At 41.2% G+C, this 17,478-nt stretch overlaps 1 protein-coding gene across 1 annotated transcript; it reads right to left on the bottom strand.

Annotated features, from left to right (window-relative positions):
* Positions 1 to 8,005: 8,005 nt before the first annotated feature.
* On the bottom strand, positions 8,006 to 10,691 carry LOC102699855 (probable N-acetyltransferase HLS1). The gene is made up of 3 exons (XM_040521617.1): positions 9,677 to 10,691; positions 9,306 to 9,475; positions 8,006 to 9,110 (listed from the first exon to the last, which is right to left on the bottom strand). The coding sequence occupies exons 1-3, from the start codon at positions 9,884 to 9,886 to the stop codon at positions 8,261 to 8,263; spliced, it is 1,230 nt and encodes a 409-aa protein (XP_040377551.1). The 5' UTR covers positions 9,887 to 10,691; the 3' UTR covers positions 8,006 to 8,260.
* Positions 10,692 to 17,478: the final 6,787 nt, after the last annotated feature.

Below are 17,478 nucleotides of genomic sequence, written 5' to 3'. Positions count from 1 at the left end.
CACGAAGATTGATTCGTGTACAGTACAGTGTAACATAAACCCAGATTGTTCTCAAGATTATATGTCTAAAAAACCGAAAACCCTTAATATCGCAGTCCCTTGTTTCGCCATCTCACTCTCCCTTGCTTACAGACACGGTAAGAAACAGAAGCCTCAAAGTTGATCAACTCACAACACAGCTCAGAAGCAGAGAATTGCACTCAACCTAACCTATGCTGCCAACTGCCAGCCAAGAGCTGCCAATCTAGACCGTTCTTGATCACGTATTCGGTGACGTGAATCCGGACTAATTAACTGTTATTCCACCGTCCTGGTTTAGTTGGGGCCGGGGAGGAGTGACATGTAACAGCTACGTACGTGCCCTCCGGAGATGGTTTTGCAGCTTCGGGAACGCCGATCGACGGCGCCCACTGGGGTAGTAGTAGAAGAGGGGGATGTGGTGGAAAGGCCGCGGACAGCGACGGCGGGCGGGCGGCTGCACCGGGTTGCCGACCTGCGCGCGGTGGATGGATGGATGGAACCGATCGCTTTCGACGCAACAAGCGCGCGCGCGCACCGCGGCCGCCCGCATGGTTGGAAACTTGGAATGGAAGGGTTGGGTTCGGCGTCGGCCTCGCGCGTGCGGCCGCGATGCTTCCGCTTGATTGGCGCTGGCTGGGCGGCTTTGCTTGCCCCGCGTCACGGACTGGGCGCGTTGAAGCGTCGACGGGGGTTGGGGCAGACGGACGCTATTACGCGCGCGCGCGGGGGCATGTTTCACATGGCGTGTGCCGGGGTTTCGTGCGAGACCCGGTGCCACCACCGGTCCGCGGCGGTGCACGCACACGTCTTTCGGGGGTTCGGCGGGCGGGATAGCGTGGTCGTTCTAAGACGTGATCCCGGGCTGATGGCACGGTGACGCCATGCTGCTTTCCTCTTTTAATAATTAAACGGAAGTTGCTTCTGCCATGACAGGACGGAATTGGTGCAATACTAGTATAAACTCTGCTCGAGAAGCATGTTTTGGATGTGCTCTTCGTTTACCCATTCAAGAGCCGACGCAGCGTTTTCTTTCTCTGCTGGGCCAAGTCCAACACCCCCAATGGGCAATGGATGTGCTCTGCGCGCTGCCTTCCTGGACGTTACGACGACGGGTGATCACATAGGCCGCGGCTCTCTGCAAATCCTTGTGTGGCCTGCTCCGCCGCCTCCTCTGCGCGCTGCGATATTCAGCGTTTCGTTTTCACATCTTCTCTTGCCCACGTCGGCCTGGGCTCCAAGCCGAGCTGCCGAGGTGCATTCCTTCTGAAAGTTGCATGGGCCGTGAGAAAGTTCCATTCAGGCGTCGAGTCTAGATTGACTTGCATTGCTGGACAGCTGGAGTGCCAAACGGCCAATTAAGGTGGTGTTTAGATTGAGAAAATTTTTAAAAGAAGTGTCACGTTAAATATTTGACCGGATGTTGGAAGGGGTTTTCAGACACAAATGAAAAAACGAATTTCACGGCTAGCCTAGAAACCGCGAGACGGATCTTTTGAGCCTAATTAATACGTCATTAGCACATGTTGGTTACCGTAGCACTTATGGCTAATCATAAACTAGGCTTAAAAGATTCGTCTCAAGATTTCTTCCATAACTGTGCAATTAGTTTTTTGTTTTTTGGTTCATCTATATTTAATGCTTTATTTAGGTGTCTAAAGTTTTAATATGATGTTTTTGGAAAAAAAAATTTTAGAACTAAATAAGGCCTAAATTTTCCAAGCCTCTCGGAACTCAGGCGCATGTCCCGTAGGGATTTGACAACAAGGCATGAACAGACGAAATGGGCTAGTGGCTCTTGTTGAATTTTCCAAATAGAGGACTAAAATATGGTGGTACACGGAGTAGCGCTCGTAGTACTATCACTTGTTGACTTACTGTTCATGCAGCACGGATGATCTTCTTCGAGAAAACAATAACTTTACGTGGGGATTAAACGATACTCCTGGTGCCACCAGATGAACTTCTACCTTCTTATCCTAAATTCAAAAAAGTTCCATATTGCAACTGAGAAAAAAAAAAACTATTCCAACTCTTTCAAACGCTGTTTCTATTGGGCGAAGCAAGAGTTTTTTTTTTTTGCAAAGATACTATCAAACGAAGCCTCTTTTAATGAAGATTCTAATGTCCTAAATTATATGAAAGGAGAAAATAACTAATCTTCTTGAAGTTACTGAATGACTGAAATGGGCCTAAGGGTACTGAATGACTGAAATGGACAACTTGCTAGGCTCAAATAGCAGATAGGCCAGGCCCACAAATTGCAAGAAGTCCCATGGGTACAAGAGGAATGAGTTTATTTGAGGTCCCTTATTTTATGAACGAATCCAATTTTCGTCCTCCGACCGGAAAACAAGACACAAAGGATCCCTCGACTCTCAAAATCAGTACAAAATAAGTATTAAGTTAGTTTGGGCAGTAGTTTTAGCTAACGTGGCGCCTATTGGCTGGTTTGGCTCAATACTCATCTTGACGTGGTACATAAAGAAGAATATAACAATTAAAAAATAAAACAAAATATGTGGGTCCACATGACAGTCAATAATTAAATAAAAATAATAAGGCTCACATGTCAGTGGACCCACCTCCTCTACATCATCTTATCTCTTCTTTGTCCATGCAAATTCACTAGAGACTAGGGAAGTCGATCTGGTGGAGGGTATTATCGTAGAGGACGTATATTTTTTAATTTATATATTTATTTTCAGCACCATATCACTGCCACGAAGAATGAGGACTGAGTCAAACCAGCCTTATAGCTGCCACATGAGCAGAAACTGCCTTGAGATTTATTTTGCACCGGTTTTATAGTTAAGAGACATGTTGTATATGATATTGTGGTTTAGGTACATAAATCAAACTCGTTGGGACCTCAAATGAACTTATTTAGCACAAGAAGAAGTCCAGGAGCGCGTGTTACTATTCCAAAATCGGACTGTGGGCCCACTCAAGGCCTAAGATATGGCCTTTCTCTGTTGCTTTCGTTTATATCGTCGTCTAATGCAGAAATGCTTCCATAGACACCATCATTCTCAGGCTGACAGACAGCTCTTGATCAAGATCGACAGGTAGGCCTTGATGGCAAGTGGCAACAGAAGGGTAGGATGGTGGACAAGAGAACACAATTTCACGTGGCTAAAGTAATCGGGAGTCCTGATAAAATATAGATATTTCTTATACTATTGAGGATACTGCTTATCATATGAATTATTTTTCATATTCATATTTTCCATTTAAGATTCTTCCTATTTTACGCTCAACTGCTTTTCCACCCCCCCCCCCCGCCTCTTTGTTTATTAAGAGGCATTATGATGCTTTCTTCCTATCCTAATCCATCCATGCTAATTAATTCAGAAATATTTACGACTTAAAACGGACATAACAGTTGGTAACAAAAGTTCTCTTAAAAAACGGTCGTTAACAAAAGGCACCAATTATCGCTGCCTAGTAGAATGTGAATAATAGGTAGTGGAAGGCAGAGAAAAACAGTAGCAGTTTACCAACAAGATTCTGTTTGATCTTGGTTTGTAGGGTCATAATTTGATACTAGTTAGTGATTTCGTGCTCTCCTTTTCTTATGGAAGATTTTGTTGATGATTTTTTTAAGGGGACTACTACACTATGGTGTAACATAAAGACAACGGAATAAACTCTAGGTGTTACTTTGTTTAAGTAACGTATTATCTCCTAAGTAACATGTTGCCTTACATGTATCGTGTATGGAATCTCAAATGTATCAAACATAGTATCATATTTAGGTAACATGGCACCTCATATGAATCGTGCATGACTAGATAACATGATATCTTACATCTATCATGTATGATACCTCAGGGTACCATGACAAGATAACATGGTATCTAACATGTATCATGTATGATACCAGAACTAGAACAATATTTTGTCACATGTATCGTGTATGATACCTTAAGATACCATGTCCAGATAACATGTTACATCCCAAGTAATATGGTATCTCACATGTACCATATATGATACCTAAATATTACCGTGTCTGGTTCTGGTGTTATCATGAATGGTATCATGAGGGTTCCATCGTCTTCATTGTGCACATCTGCTGTAGCCGAGGTAGGGGCCGTTCAGGCCAGATGACTCGCTGGAGCCTGGCACGGTGTGTCTTCTCCTGTTGCAGTCCATCTTTCAGTCCGAGTCCTTCATCGTCGACCTTGCTAGCCTCATGAACCGCCTCACCTCGCTCGTTACGGCACCCTCGACCCTAGCCCCATCGAGGTTCTCTTTTCCAGCGGCCGACAACGACGTCGTAGCCAGAACAGTGCTACAGCGTCACGGCGAGGCCGGACATTCTTAACCGCCATAAGCATCCCGTCACTCTCCAATTAAACAGTACGTCATCAAATATAAATCATATCTTAAAATATCTAAATTCTAATAAATGAAAAAAAAATTAACACGGGTAATGAATTAAGAGGTTACTGGTAATGAGAAACCGTGGTACACCGTTAAGTTGGTACACCATATTCTAATATTTTCGATTTAGCTTATAAAGAAAAATAAAACCAAAACTAAAATATAGTCATATAATGCTAGCAGCATACTTGTCTAATCAAATTGTTTGCCATGCTAAGAAGGCAAGGGTCTTGCCAAAGGACACCGCGACACATCATCTGCTTAATTTGTTTCTGGCGATGCCGTGCGGACGGTACACCGTTCCGTAGCAATAGTTTCACATTAATGAGCAAAGAAGACGTACTCATTTTATTAAGCTAGTGATTATCTCTTGGGTTTAAAGAAAGAGTTTATCTTTGGATGACTGGATTTTATGCACTCAGGCTCGGCGCTCCTTTGACATTTTAACATCAGCTGGTGCGGTGTTTGGACGAAGGGGTTCATTTTTTTTGGCTTTTCCAAAAAAATGTCAAATGATATATTTATATTCAAAACTAATTTCTAAATAAAACTTTTATATAGGTTTTCATAGCGATCTAAAAGCAAATGCTGAAAAATAAACTACGATGGAAAACTTAAAATCAATTCTAAATTTAATATTGAAAAATTAAATTTTGACTTATAAAAATAAACGAAAAGACGAGGGTGGAAGCAGAAACTGAGGATAAAATCGGGCTCACTGTATCGAACAGTGCAACATATTGTGCTCGTACGTTGTTGAGGCAGAAAAGTTAAGGATGGGCCTATGATACAAATAGTAAGTTAGCAATGAAAAACACTACTGATCCCAGAACTGTTGCATAAAGTTCAAATGGTCGGCAGTGTGCTTGTATCCTTTCAAAGTTTCATCCTCTGTGTTCCACATGGCTTAAATCCGGATCTAAACTGGTCGTAAAGAGACAAGCTGGTAAGTATGGGGCAGGCTGTGGTAACAGTCCAATTAACAGGAGGATATAGATGCAGATCGAGTAGTGCGCCAGCTCTACTAGAGTAATTGCAATGCTTAACGCCACCCGCATGTCTCAGTTCATCTTATCCTAACAGGTAACTTAGGATGCATTTCAGAAATCCTGCTCTGTCTACAGGGAATTCAATCCCTGCAGATAGTTCTGCTAATTAATTTTGAACCCGTACGAGGCTACCACCATTAGCTTGGGGTCAAGAAGATTACCAAATCTTGCTTCCTTGGTTTTTTGACGGACCACTAGGCTGGTCAAGATTCTGTCTAAGTATAGCTTTGCTGGTGCCTAGGTGAGGGCATCACAGGTAACATCACTCTATTTGAAGTAGGACTCCTCTTTTCGTCCCGAAATAAGGCTATGTTTTAGTATCTCAATTTTTTTTTAAAAAAACATCACATCGAATCTTTAGACACTTAAATAAAGCATTAAATATATATGAAAATTAAAACTAATTACGCAGTTACGGGAAAATTGTGAGACGAATCTTTTGAGTCTAATTAGTACATAATTAGTCATAAGTGCTACTGTAACCACTATGTGCTAATGACAGATTAATTAGATTCAAAAAGATTCGTCTCGCGGTTTTTAGGCGAAATTTAAAATGTATTTTGTAATTAAACTACGTTTAATACTTCAAATATGTGACGTACACGTCGATGTGACCTCTATCCTAAAAATTTTTCTCAACTGAATGGGTCCTAAGTTAAGGTCTACTGGCATTTGACTAGAGCTTGTCATATGTCTTATATTTTCGAATTTTCTTATGTTTATAATTTAATATTTGTAATTTTTAATTTTTTTAGAGTTGATTTTGGGGTTTTTCACTGTAATTATTTTTCAGATTTTGCTTTTTATATGGCCAAAAATATATATGTAAAATTTTTATTAACAAACTATTTTTGTTTATAAATATATTGTTAGCCTTTTTTAAATAAAATGTCAAAAGATAACCCTATATATTTCTCAGCAGATTGTAAAGACTACTTCAGAACTCTAAGGAATTTCACGGGAACCTCATAGGATTTGGTGGAATTCTTAATTTTTTTAAAAAAATTCTCTATTACAAATAAGGTAAACCTTTTCCATACGATTTATAAGGTGGTGTTTTTTCTCATGAGAATCTTAGTTTTTTTTCCTTATTATTTAGTTTTGTGAAAGCTATTTAAGTATATGAATGATTGCATCAACCACCATAAAGCTGAAAAATTATTTTAGAAAAATCAAATGAAAAACATTTATACAGACCATGTTTACATCGTTTAGTAAGCTTATCTTTTCACTTATGTTTGTGATTATAAGCCAAAATTTAGATTTTTTAACTTTAAATCTGAAGTTGATTTGAGTTTTTTTACTAAAATTTATTTTTTTAGCATTGACTTTTAAATCGTTAGGGATATGTATATAAAAATTTTAGTTATAAATTATTTTTCATTTACAAATGTGCTATTTGGCTTTTGTTTATGAAAAAACAAAAAATAACACCCACATGAAGTTTAACAAACGTTCCAACACAAATCCGAAATACACCAAAAAATCAAATGAAAGACTTTTATATAGAACATGTTTACATCGTTTAGAAGTTTAACAAACATTCCAACAAAAACCCGAAATCCACCTTAAAGAAAAAGAACAGGGCCATAAGTGGAAGCAAGCTGCTGCCAAAAGCACCGTGTTGCGATAGAGCTGCGACCACGCCAACGGGGGGGTGAATCCGAATGATTAGGCGACCATAAATACGCCGTCCTGGCGTCCGCATGAGCATGACAACGGCGCCGACGACGCGCGTACGACGTACGCCGCCGTAAATTCAGAGGCGGCCGTGCCGGCAGATCGTTACTGCCGCTCACGCCGGACGGCCCCCTGCCCCTACCGCGCCGTGAAACTCTTTACTAATTAAACACGCACGCACGATGCGCCGCGTGCCGCGGTTTTGATGCATCCGATCGGCGAAATCTCCTCTTCGATCGCCATGGGGGGTGCCCTCTCGCCGATCGAGCTCACCTGCTCAGCCGTTGGCCAAAAAGCTTTAATTTTTCTCGTCCTTTTGCTAGAACTTGGGGTCCCTTTTGCCGGTTCAGTGGATCAGCGTACACGGACGTCTACGCGCGAGATCGGCGCCGTCGCTACTCACGCGTCGCGTTGAAGAATAGTACTACTACTACTACCGCTTGTGTACAGGAGCGATTCCGCGAGGCAATCATTTCCACGACAAGGGCCAGGAGTTTCTGAGCCAACAGCGCCCGAGTGGGAGAGAAACCTATGGAGAGCATAATTGTCACCCAAGGACCGAATCATTGCCTCGACCGATCCCGATCGAACCCTCCCTTAGATTTCGTGATGGGGCCGTGGCAGCCAACGGGCTAACACGTACACCACCCAGGCGACAACCAACCACACATATCCACGGCACTGAAACAGATGGAGGGTTGCAGATTGAGCGCGCACACGCAAAAAGGAGAGCAAACCGAACGGATCTACGTAGGAAACGAAGATTCTAGTACTCCGCCACGGCGGAATTCCGGTTAGCCGGTAGAACTCCGGTAGTAAAGGGGAGGCAGCCAAGCAGGTTTCCACTCTGGTATCGGGTCAAATAACGGGTTACAGTTAAGCAGCTCCCTTTTCTGGATTTCAGCTGGGAAAAAGGTACTACTGTTACTGTATTCACACCTAAAAGTGCTAGAAGCCTCTAAAAAAAAGTGATGGTGATGAAACGGGAAATACGACGAGATTTGTAGGGTGACACATGTTTGGACGATGCTGGTTCTAGGAAGTACCGGTCCGCCGTCGGATGTGGGAGATCGGACGGTCGGGAAAAACCCTAAATCCTAGGGAGAAAACGGGTGATAAAAATCCTAAAACTCTCTTGGGTCGACGAAGATGGAGCGGCCCGGCGGCGCCTTGGTCCAGTCGCCGAGTGGGCCGTGGGTGTAGCCGTCGGCGAGACGCTTGATGCACCAGAGGTCGTCGGCGCCGAGGCGAGCCCAGTGCGGCACGCCGGCGCGGACGGGCTCGCAGGCGGAGACCTCGGTGGCGACGACGCCGCACCCACCCTTGCGGGCCATGTTGTGGGCGTGGCGGCACAGCGCGCGGACGAGCCGCGGGGAAGCCGGGCCGGCGCCGCCGAGGCCGTAGAGGAAGTAGAGGCCGAAGGGCGCGAAGAGGTTGGGGATGGATGGGATCTTGAGCCACGGCGCCGCGCGGTCCACCAGCCGCGTTGCTCCCGCCGCGGCGCGCATCAGGCGGGGCGCGCCGCGCACCTCGAGGCGGAAGGCGTCCATGCAGTTCCACACGCTCATCACCGCCCACGACGCCGGGGGCGCGTCCATGAACGCCTCGACGCTCTGCCACCGCGTCCCCGCCGGCACCGCCAGGTACGTCCCCAGCGAGAGCTCCTTCGACAGCACGACGTCGATGTCGGCGGGGAAGAACTCGACGGAGGCGAAGTGCCACCGGTACAGCAGCTCGGCCTCGCGCTGCTCGAGCTTCCTGATGGCGGCGTTGCGCGAGGGCTGGAGGGCGTGGCCGAACACCGGGTGCACGAGCACCGACGGCGTCCGGAACTTGGAGTAGCCGCACCGGCCGGTGAAGAGCCGCACCGACGCCTCGTTGTCCTGCTCCGTCGCCATGTACGAGTACTCCGCCCCGCTCTGCCGGAACCACTCCTCCATCCTTCCCACCAGCTTCTTCCCTACCCCCTTCCTCCTGCAGGGAGTGATCACCACAAAGTTACCATCTTTCGATCAATTTGTCGTCCTCCTCATCATTGAAGCTAGGAGGAGGAGGAGAAGTACGCAAACTGGCAATGCCAGACCATCCACTTGACAGTTGGACGTTTCTTGAATGGCCTTTGTATATGACAACTGTACTAAATACAACTATACAAGTGTACATACGTACCGGTAACGAGGCGAGACGCGAAGGCCGAGGATGTAGGCGACCTTGGTGAAGATCGGGTCCTTGCCATGGACGCTGCCGGAGACGACGGTCTTGACGCACCCGCGGATGAGACCGATGATCTCGCTGCCATTGCCGCCGCCGGTGCCGGTGCCGGTCGCTGTCTCCGCTACCTTTTTGCTCAAAAACAAAAAAAAGTTATCAGTTCCGGAGCCTGGCCGGACCCCACGCCAAAACGGAACTAAACGGAACCGAAACGAAAACCGTACGACCGGCAGAAAAGAAAAGAAAAGGCAATGGCCTCATGACCGCACAAAGGAGAGAAGAGAGAAGTGGACGACGGGTACGTGGTGGCCTCGCCGGGGCATACATACCAGCATGAGGTAGGCCGGCGAGTGGCGAATGCGGCAGAGCGGGTCGCCGAGGAGATCCGTGAACAGGCACATCTTGTTGCCCCCTCCGCCGTCGCCGCCGCCGGAGGAGCCCACCTCGCACTCCCGCTCCACCTCCTCCACGGCGGCGCGGTCCCGCTCATCCCTGTACTCCCGCACCTCCACCATCTCTGCCTCCGCCTCCGCCTCCATCCCTCCCACTCACTCTCAATCTCGTCGGCACAGGCACAAGAAAAGGTGTATATATGCAACGCGACGGAGAGGAGAGGCGAGGCAGGCGGCCGGTATGAATCACGTGAGCAGAGAGGCCCAAGTAGAGGGCGAGAGAGAGTGTTCTTGTGACGCGTGCAATTACTCTCCCCCCCCACACCGAACAACACACACGCCGCCGCGAAATCCACGCAAAGGCTAGAGCTGCTGCTGCCTATCAACCGAGAGAGAGCCCAGCCGCCCAACGCGACGGAGGACGAATTCAAGTGCAGTAACTACGTAGCTGCCATATATGTGCTCGACGAGCGCCGCCGCCCCGGCCGCCTCCTCTACACACACACACACGGGATCGAGAAGCCGAAGTGGCTACTACTGTCTACAGCTGCTACTTCTTTAAATTCTGGCAAAGAAACAGCTTGGAGGAGGAGTAGGCCGTAATAAAGGCTGTGGCGGCCGGAGCGAGCTCGATTGGAACCGTTTGGTTTTGCACGAGGAATTCACGAAGAACAGCAGCTCGGATGATCAGAGCACACACTACAGGCCGGTTGGTGATGATGATGATGCTACTGCTCAGATGGATGTGGTGGTGTAGCCAGCGTGCGAGCGAGCGAGCGATCTGGCCACAAAGGCGGGGCTAGCTAGCTACGGCTGCTGTGTGGGAGGGCTAGCTGTGGCTGCTGCGCTATTTATACCTGAATTCTTTCACCCTACACACTGGGGGCCACAAGGGAAAAGGGTTTGGGTACGCTGCTGGTCCCAGTCTCTGGTTTTTGGCTCCGCCATTGCGATTTTCTTGTGTTCGTCGTTGCTCTAAGGAAGTTGGAACAATGTCCATTGTTTGTTTTCAGGGTGGATTAATTCGTGTTCACAAAACCATATGTGTTTTCCACGGTGGAAGTGGAACAATGTTTACAACACAATTAATAGGCCAGAGGTTCTCAAAAAAAAAATTAATAGGCCAGAGGATTCGGTTAAACTAAAGTCCGCTAAAATGTTTGATGCGGTGGGTTATCTCGACGTACGATAAAAATAACGCCAAATACTATTATGAACCGAGTGATGGAGCCGAACCGTCATATGATATCCACTATACGACAAATATTATAGTTGAACCGCATATATTTTTACTAGATATTTATTACTACTTTTTATTAAGATATCATTTATTATCTCTATGTGATATGCAGTGGACTTGACCTTTTATGTATTTAATTAATATAACATATTTTTTATTATCTCTAGGATTTACGTTACATTATATATTTGAACCAGTTGGCTATCATAATTATTTTGTTAAATGACTTTTCTTATGAAAAAAAAGAGGAGAACCAACATGGATTTTTTGGATTGGCCCATCATTTCGTTTTATGACGTTCTTGAAAACGATCGGCATTTTCTCATTCCTTTGTATCGGAGAGGGCTTATCTGTTATACGATGGAAAAACTGAACCCTCCCCCTCCCCCTCCCCCGGGCTTCAAATTTTAAATACAAAAAGGAGCTTTATCGGCGAAGGTGAGCTTTTATTATGGGTCTTGTTTAGTTTCTCTGCTACGTGCCAAACTATCGTTCTCATCTTTTTCTCTTTTGCTTTTGATTATAAGCAAAAATTTAAAATTTTAACCTTAAATTTATGGTAAATTTTAGATTTTTTAAATCGTAATTATTTTTCAACCTTAACTTTTAGATCACTAAGAACACACATATAAAAATTTTATTTATAAATTATTTATCATTTGTAAACCGGACATTTGGCTTTCTCACTAAAAAAGTCAAAAAATCATCCCTCCTATGTTACATATATTATATATATGATATCTAGTCAATCATAATATATGCAATGCCTATACTAATTCATCAGCGCAAAACAAAAAATTGATATAACTATGTTGCGTTCCTTTTATTCGATGAAGACGAAAGTCGAAAGATTATTTAATTTTTATGAGAACTATTTCATGGTATAAACCAGAAATTAACTGGTATAAAATTTATAATTTATTTTAAAAATATGATATCATCAAGTTCTATATAAAATTTTTTATATAAAATATACTATTTAGTGATTCAGAATAGTGCACATAAAAGCTAAAGAATAATATGTCAAACAGAACGCAGTCCTATGGTATAGACACATGCTTATTTAGCCCCCTTTTCATTTGATTAACAAGACATTGTTAATGGGCTGCCAAAAGGCATTTTATACGACTCAAGAAATTTCGAGGGTCTAAATTAAGTAGGCCAGAATTTGAGTGTTTTGTTAATTTAGACATGCATGGCCTATCATCCCTCATCCATACCTTTTGTGTCTTTGTTCCAATCGAAGCATTTCAGTTTTTTGGCCAACCTTTTTGTTGTGTAGATATTTCGGCTACTGTGGCAAAGATAAATTGCACTTGCATGGAATGTTTTTTTTGTCTCTACATACTTGAAAAATCATTGCTTATCTCAATGTTGTCGTTGTCGCTGGACTCGAACTAGATAGGAACAGAGAGAGGAGAATATTTCAACAATCAAACATGTATGATGTGTTTGGTTTTAGGGATGAGATGAATTGGGATAGAGCCAACCCATTTCTGTTCTTGTTTGATTGGTGGATGGGTGGGATGGGTTGGACCTGGGAGAGGAATATTCCTCTTAGATCCAGATCCAACCCATCTAAAAAACGGTGGGACGAATCCGTTCCAGGACAAACATGACATACAGAGAGGGATATCCATTTTATTTATTAAATTTATTTAAAATATATTACTTGTATAAATATATATCTAATTACTTTAGGTTATTCATATATTAATCCTAATATTTAATATTTTATTTTGTATGAGAGGTAATATTTATTCCATCTCATAACTTCGACCAAACAAAAAACAGGTCTAACTCATCACATCTCATCCCTCCTATCAAACAAAAAAACAGGGTCTAACTCATCCACCTAACCCAACCGACCTTCTCGTCCACGAACCAAACGTATCCGTAGTTTTTTTTAAGAAGGGGTTGGGGTGGGGGGTTAATTAGCTAACTGACATGCATGCAGGAAGCGTTATTAAGTCCTTTTAATTTCCAGCAAGTCATGCCAAACTCAATTTTTTTTACAGGCTGTATATTGTTCTGCCTAGCTGGAGTCTTCTGCAGTACATCTCCGCATATATATGGCAGCGGCAATTATCAATTAACTAATTAAATGCTCTCAGTTGAGGATTCTGTAAAAGTAAAACCTTTTTGCAGCATGTTGTCACAAACAAATAAAATTTGTCAGCAGAGAAAACTCTGAATAAAAGCTCGATTTTTCCGTTTGCAAACTAAGCACAACTGCACAAGTACAAGTACAAGTACAGAATGTGGAACACAATGGCTGGATGTAATTCAAGTTGCCAAGTCAGCTAGCAAGCTAGTTGTCCTCGGCATAACATTATTTGTCGTCTCCCATATGAAAAGGCTGCGAAAAGAGACTCTACTCCAATTGTCACAAAACAGCTATCATCGTAATCACAATGAGTTTTGATAACTGTTATTGAGTACGCTACGATAAATTTGGTGATAAAAATATATTGTCTTTGAATTTTTTTAAAAAAACATTATGTAGCTGTGGAAAACATATATTCCTTTCAAATTAAAGAAATGAATTGACACTGGCTGAAAAAGATATGAACACCTACTTTGGTCCCGATCGAGGACTGAACTCAAGTGGATGGGCCACTAAGCTATTGACATGTTGGCAATATTTTTCTATATACAGGTTCTGTTTCTTTTAGCTTAGGATTATTATAATCTAGATTATTAAGAGTAAGTTAAAAGAAACGGACAACTTGTTGAAGTAGCTTATTATAATTTGGAGCCCAACTTATTATAATTTGATAAGCTTATTTAGGTGAGCTTTTTTAGCTTATTGGATAAAAAATTATCCACCATGCCACCCACCTCTCTTTAGACTTGCAAACCCAATAATCTAGGCTCTAATAATCTAGGAAAGAACAATTTATAGCTTATTCTACTATAGATTATAACAATCTAGCTTATAATAATCTAACTCAATAATCTAAATTATAATAATCTTAAGTTGAAAGAAACAGTGTCATAAGTATTTTTCCAGGGGTAATATTCCTCGTAACTCTTGAGTGACAAGATATCACTAATTGCAATTGCAGGCTTACTGTTAATTGGTTTAATGGAATAAGGTAAGAAGCAATGTTTCCTTGCCTGCATAAAAATTCAAAATTAGAGCAATACCTTGAATAAATATGCTACAAATATTAAACTTTGAATTTTATTTTAAGTTTGCATTTGAAATTTTGAAATAATTTCAAAAGTTTGAGCTATATTTAATTTTTCACACAAAGCGGGTTCGAGTTATTGTATCCATGGTACAAAATAATTTATGTTTGCATTTTCAGTTTCAAATTCATTCGTGAAATCGATCAAAGAAAGTTATACTTCTTATATACTACATTTGCCTTCAATATATTTCACATAGCAATAATGCCTGAGAAAAAATGCAATCAATTCAAATATAAAATTTTCTAGTACAGATTGTATGGAGTGCACAATATTTTTTCAAATCTTACAACTTCATATATTTTAGATAAATAAACAATCTCAAATGTTGGTTACATACGTGGCATGTAAGTATACATATCGGGATGGGCATGGGTTAGGCGTGGATAAACTGTGACCAATATTTTTTTCAACTACATGAACTAAGTTTAAGTTTTATTTTTGAGTATATGTGTAAATCTTAACTTAGGAAGGCTATTTAGTTATTTCCATGTTTGATAAATGTATTTATGGAAATAGAAATATCCTTTTATTTAGATTAACAAATCACAATGTGTTATAATGATTCTTGCCTAAGGTAAGATGGAGCACTCTAAAATTACACTTTTTATTAGGAAAATTTTATGGTTCTTTAGAAAGCATATCGAGGTATTAATTTTTTAATGTAAAATTTTAGTATATCCAAGTATCATATTTGGTAGCCTGAGACACCAAAGTTTTACGGTAAAAATTATGGTAACTCAAGGTAACGTTTCAAATATAGTAGTTTTTTTATTTTTATCAGGGAATTTTACGGTCCTAAAAAGTATCTAAATATACCATTTTAAAATAAAGTTTTGATAACTCTATGTATCTGGAGATAACAAATTTTACACTAAAGGTACCTTCTCATTATAATAAACAAAACCGACTTGATTACTCTCGATACTATGTACATAGAGGTATCAAACGTACCTACTCTTTAGTTAGTTTGGTACTTCTGTATGTTTTGTTAAGTAGCGAAAAAAAAATCTCTTTCTATTACTACCAATATTCCAAAAGGATTTCATTCTTTCCCCTTCTACGCGTACCAATATGCAAACTAAAACTGAAACGTAAAATACATTTCACATTCTCAAATCCCAATGAACCTTACCTACACTTTCTCAAACTCCAATAAAATTACATCATACTTATCCAGCACTTTCTCAAACTATACTGATTAAGTAAAAATAAATTATTTGTATGACAAATAAAGCTATTTGGGACCGAGGAAGTAAATAAAAACTTTATATTTGCATTTTTGTTAGGAAATGTGTTATTACTCTTGGATCTTGTAAGAGGATATTTGGTTTGTTTGGGGGAGCTTTAGCTTCTGAGAAGCAACTACTTGGTAGCCAGCTTCTAGAAACCTAGAAAGGCTTATAAACACAGCTTCTCCTGCTGCTGTATTCTCAGTTTATTTTTTAGAATATGTGACTACAGATTCTCAGAAGCTGTGGACCGTTTGAGACAATTTTTGGAAAAAAGAGAGAAGCTCTCCCAAACATACCCATTATGCCTTCCAATAAAGGCTAGATCATCTCTCTACCTCAACTTTTCAAGGATCTAATTAAAAACCTCATGAAAAATTTGCAGTTTTCAACAAGACAAAAGAATACGTGAAACCAAAAGGAAGGTAGGCTACGTGGCGCTATAAGAGCATGCAAAATTGAGCGGGTTAGAGCAGCCTGCAGTAGATAGGGTGCTGTACGCACAGTAATTAAACGGCAGGAGCGGCATGATCGCGCCGTCATTCTCATCGGCCCATTCCTCTGTAGCCTGTCTCCATTACGATTTAATGCAAAGACATGATGCGCTCAAAAAACTCACTGTTATCTTTCTAATCACTGTATTAGTCACATCATTACACCTAAGTTTTATATATTTTTTATGACTCTCCCATATCCTTTGTGCTAGTAACTGAACTGTGGTGTCCATGCGAATTGGTAATAAGCCACTAGCATCGACAGCCAGCAACCACCAACATCGTGTTATAGTGATGAAAGCAAATATGCAACTAGTAGCTACCAATTCCGTCTCTTATTAATTTATTTTTTAGCTTATAGGTACTTGACTCTTCGTCTTATTTAAAAAAAATTGTGATTAATGTTTTTATTGTTAATAGATGGTAAAATATGAATAATACTTTATACGTGACTAATTTTTTAAAGTTTTTATACAAATTTTTCAAATAAGACAAATGGTCAAACGCTTAGACACGAAAATCGAAAAATAAAGTTATTATGAGACGGAGGTATAAGGTTTCTAGTTTGTGCTAGGAACCTCTGGCAAATTGTATTGACATATTTCCCAAACTGAGGGTGGTTGTTTGGTTGTTTCACGGAAAGAACTAAACGACATATTTCCAAATAAAAAATAATTTGTGAATATAAGTTATATATATATATATATATGTAAATAAGTCAAGACTGGAAAATAAATTTCAGTAAAAAACCAAAAATTAACTCTTAATTTAAGATTAAAAATACATATTTTGGATTATAAGTTTAAGCATAAGCGGAAAAAAGGTGCTAATGTGGATTTATTAGTAACTAATAATTGTTATTGTTCTGTTAGGCCCCCTTATACAATGTGACATGACAGTGATTGATACTGGATAGTGGTGTAATCTCATAAATCCTCATTTTGTCCCTGTTCATGTGATGGAACTCCTACATGAGATTGACCCGTGATGCAGTGGCGTCATGGCTTTGCTTGATCCGGTGCAACTGGCCTCTTCCCAATCCTGTAGCAACTAGTAGCTACTGCTGCCCGCTTGTACTCGATCTTTAATTATCCGTGGCCACGTATAAACATGAATTAAATAACGACATTATCTTAAAACATAGAGCAAATCAGTGGTGGACGCATGATTTATTGGATGGATATTCACTCGACAATTGCGGACGCATGTGTTTGATATTTGGTGAACTAACTAGGGTTAGAGGATTCGAGGCAATTGGCCAGGTTCGGGTGGTTCTTTGGGTTTTTTATGAAAAAAGTCAAACCATATATTTTTTAAATCAAAAGTAATTTGTGAATAAAAGTTATATATATATATATATTTGGTGATCTAAAAGACAAGACTAGAAAATAAACTTTGGTGAAAACATCTTGAAGTCAACTCGGAATTTAAAGTTAAAAATTCAAATTTGACTTATAAGCATAACTTAAAGCGAAAATATGGGAGTACAAGTGTTATTAGCTAAGATTTCATGAGAAGTGGATTCATCGAGTTCTGCGGTACTGCAGAAGATACTATTTGATAAAAGGCATATGAAAC

Source organism: Oryza brachyantha, chromosome 3 (assembly GCF_000231095.2).
Source record: "Oryza brachyantha chromosome 3, ObraRS2, whole genome shotgun sequence".
Taxonomy (NCBI): domain Eukaryota; kingdom Viridiplantae; phylum Streptophyta; class Magnoliopsida; order Poales; family Poaceae; genus Oryza; species Oryza brachyantha.
Note: the sequence above shows the minus strand (reverse complement) of the source record. Positions and strands in the feature narration are given on the sequence as shown.

Coding starts and splice junctions, on each gene's coding strand:
- LOC102699855 (XM_040521617.1), bottom strand. CDS start 9,886: ATGGAGGCGGAGGCGGAGGCAGAGATGGTGGAGGTGCGGGAGTACAGG. Junction 9,476..9,676: donor CGCCGGCCTACCTCATGCTG/GTATGTATGCCC, acceptor TTGAGCAAAAAG/GTAGCGGAGACAGCGACCGG. Junction 9,111..9,305: donor CGCGTCTCGCCTCGTTACCG/GTACGTATGTAC, acceptor CACTCCCTGCAG/GAGGAAGGGGGTAGGGAAGA.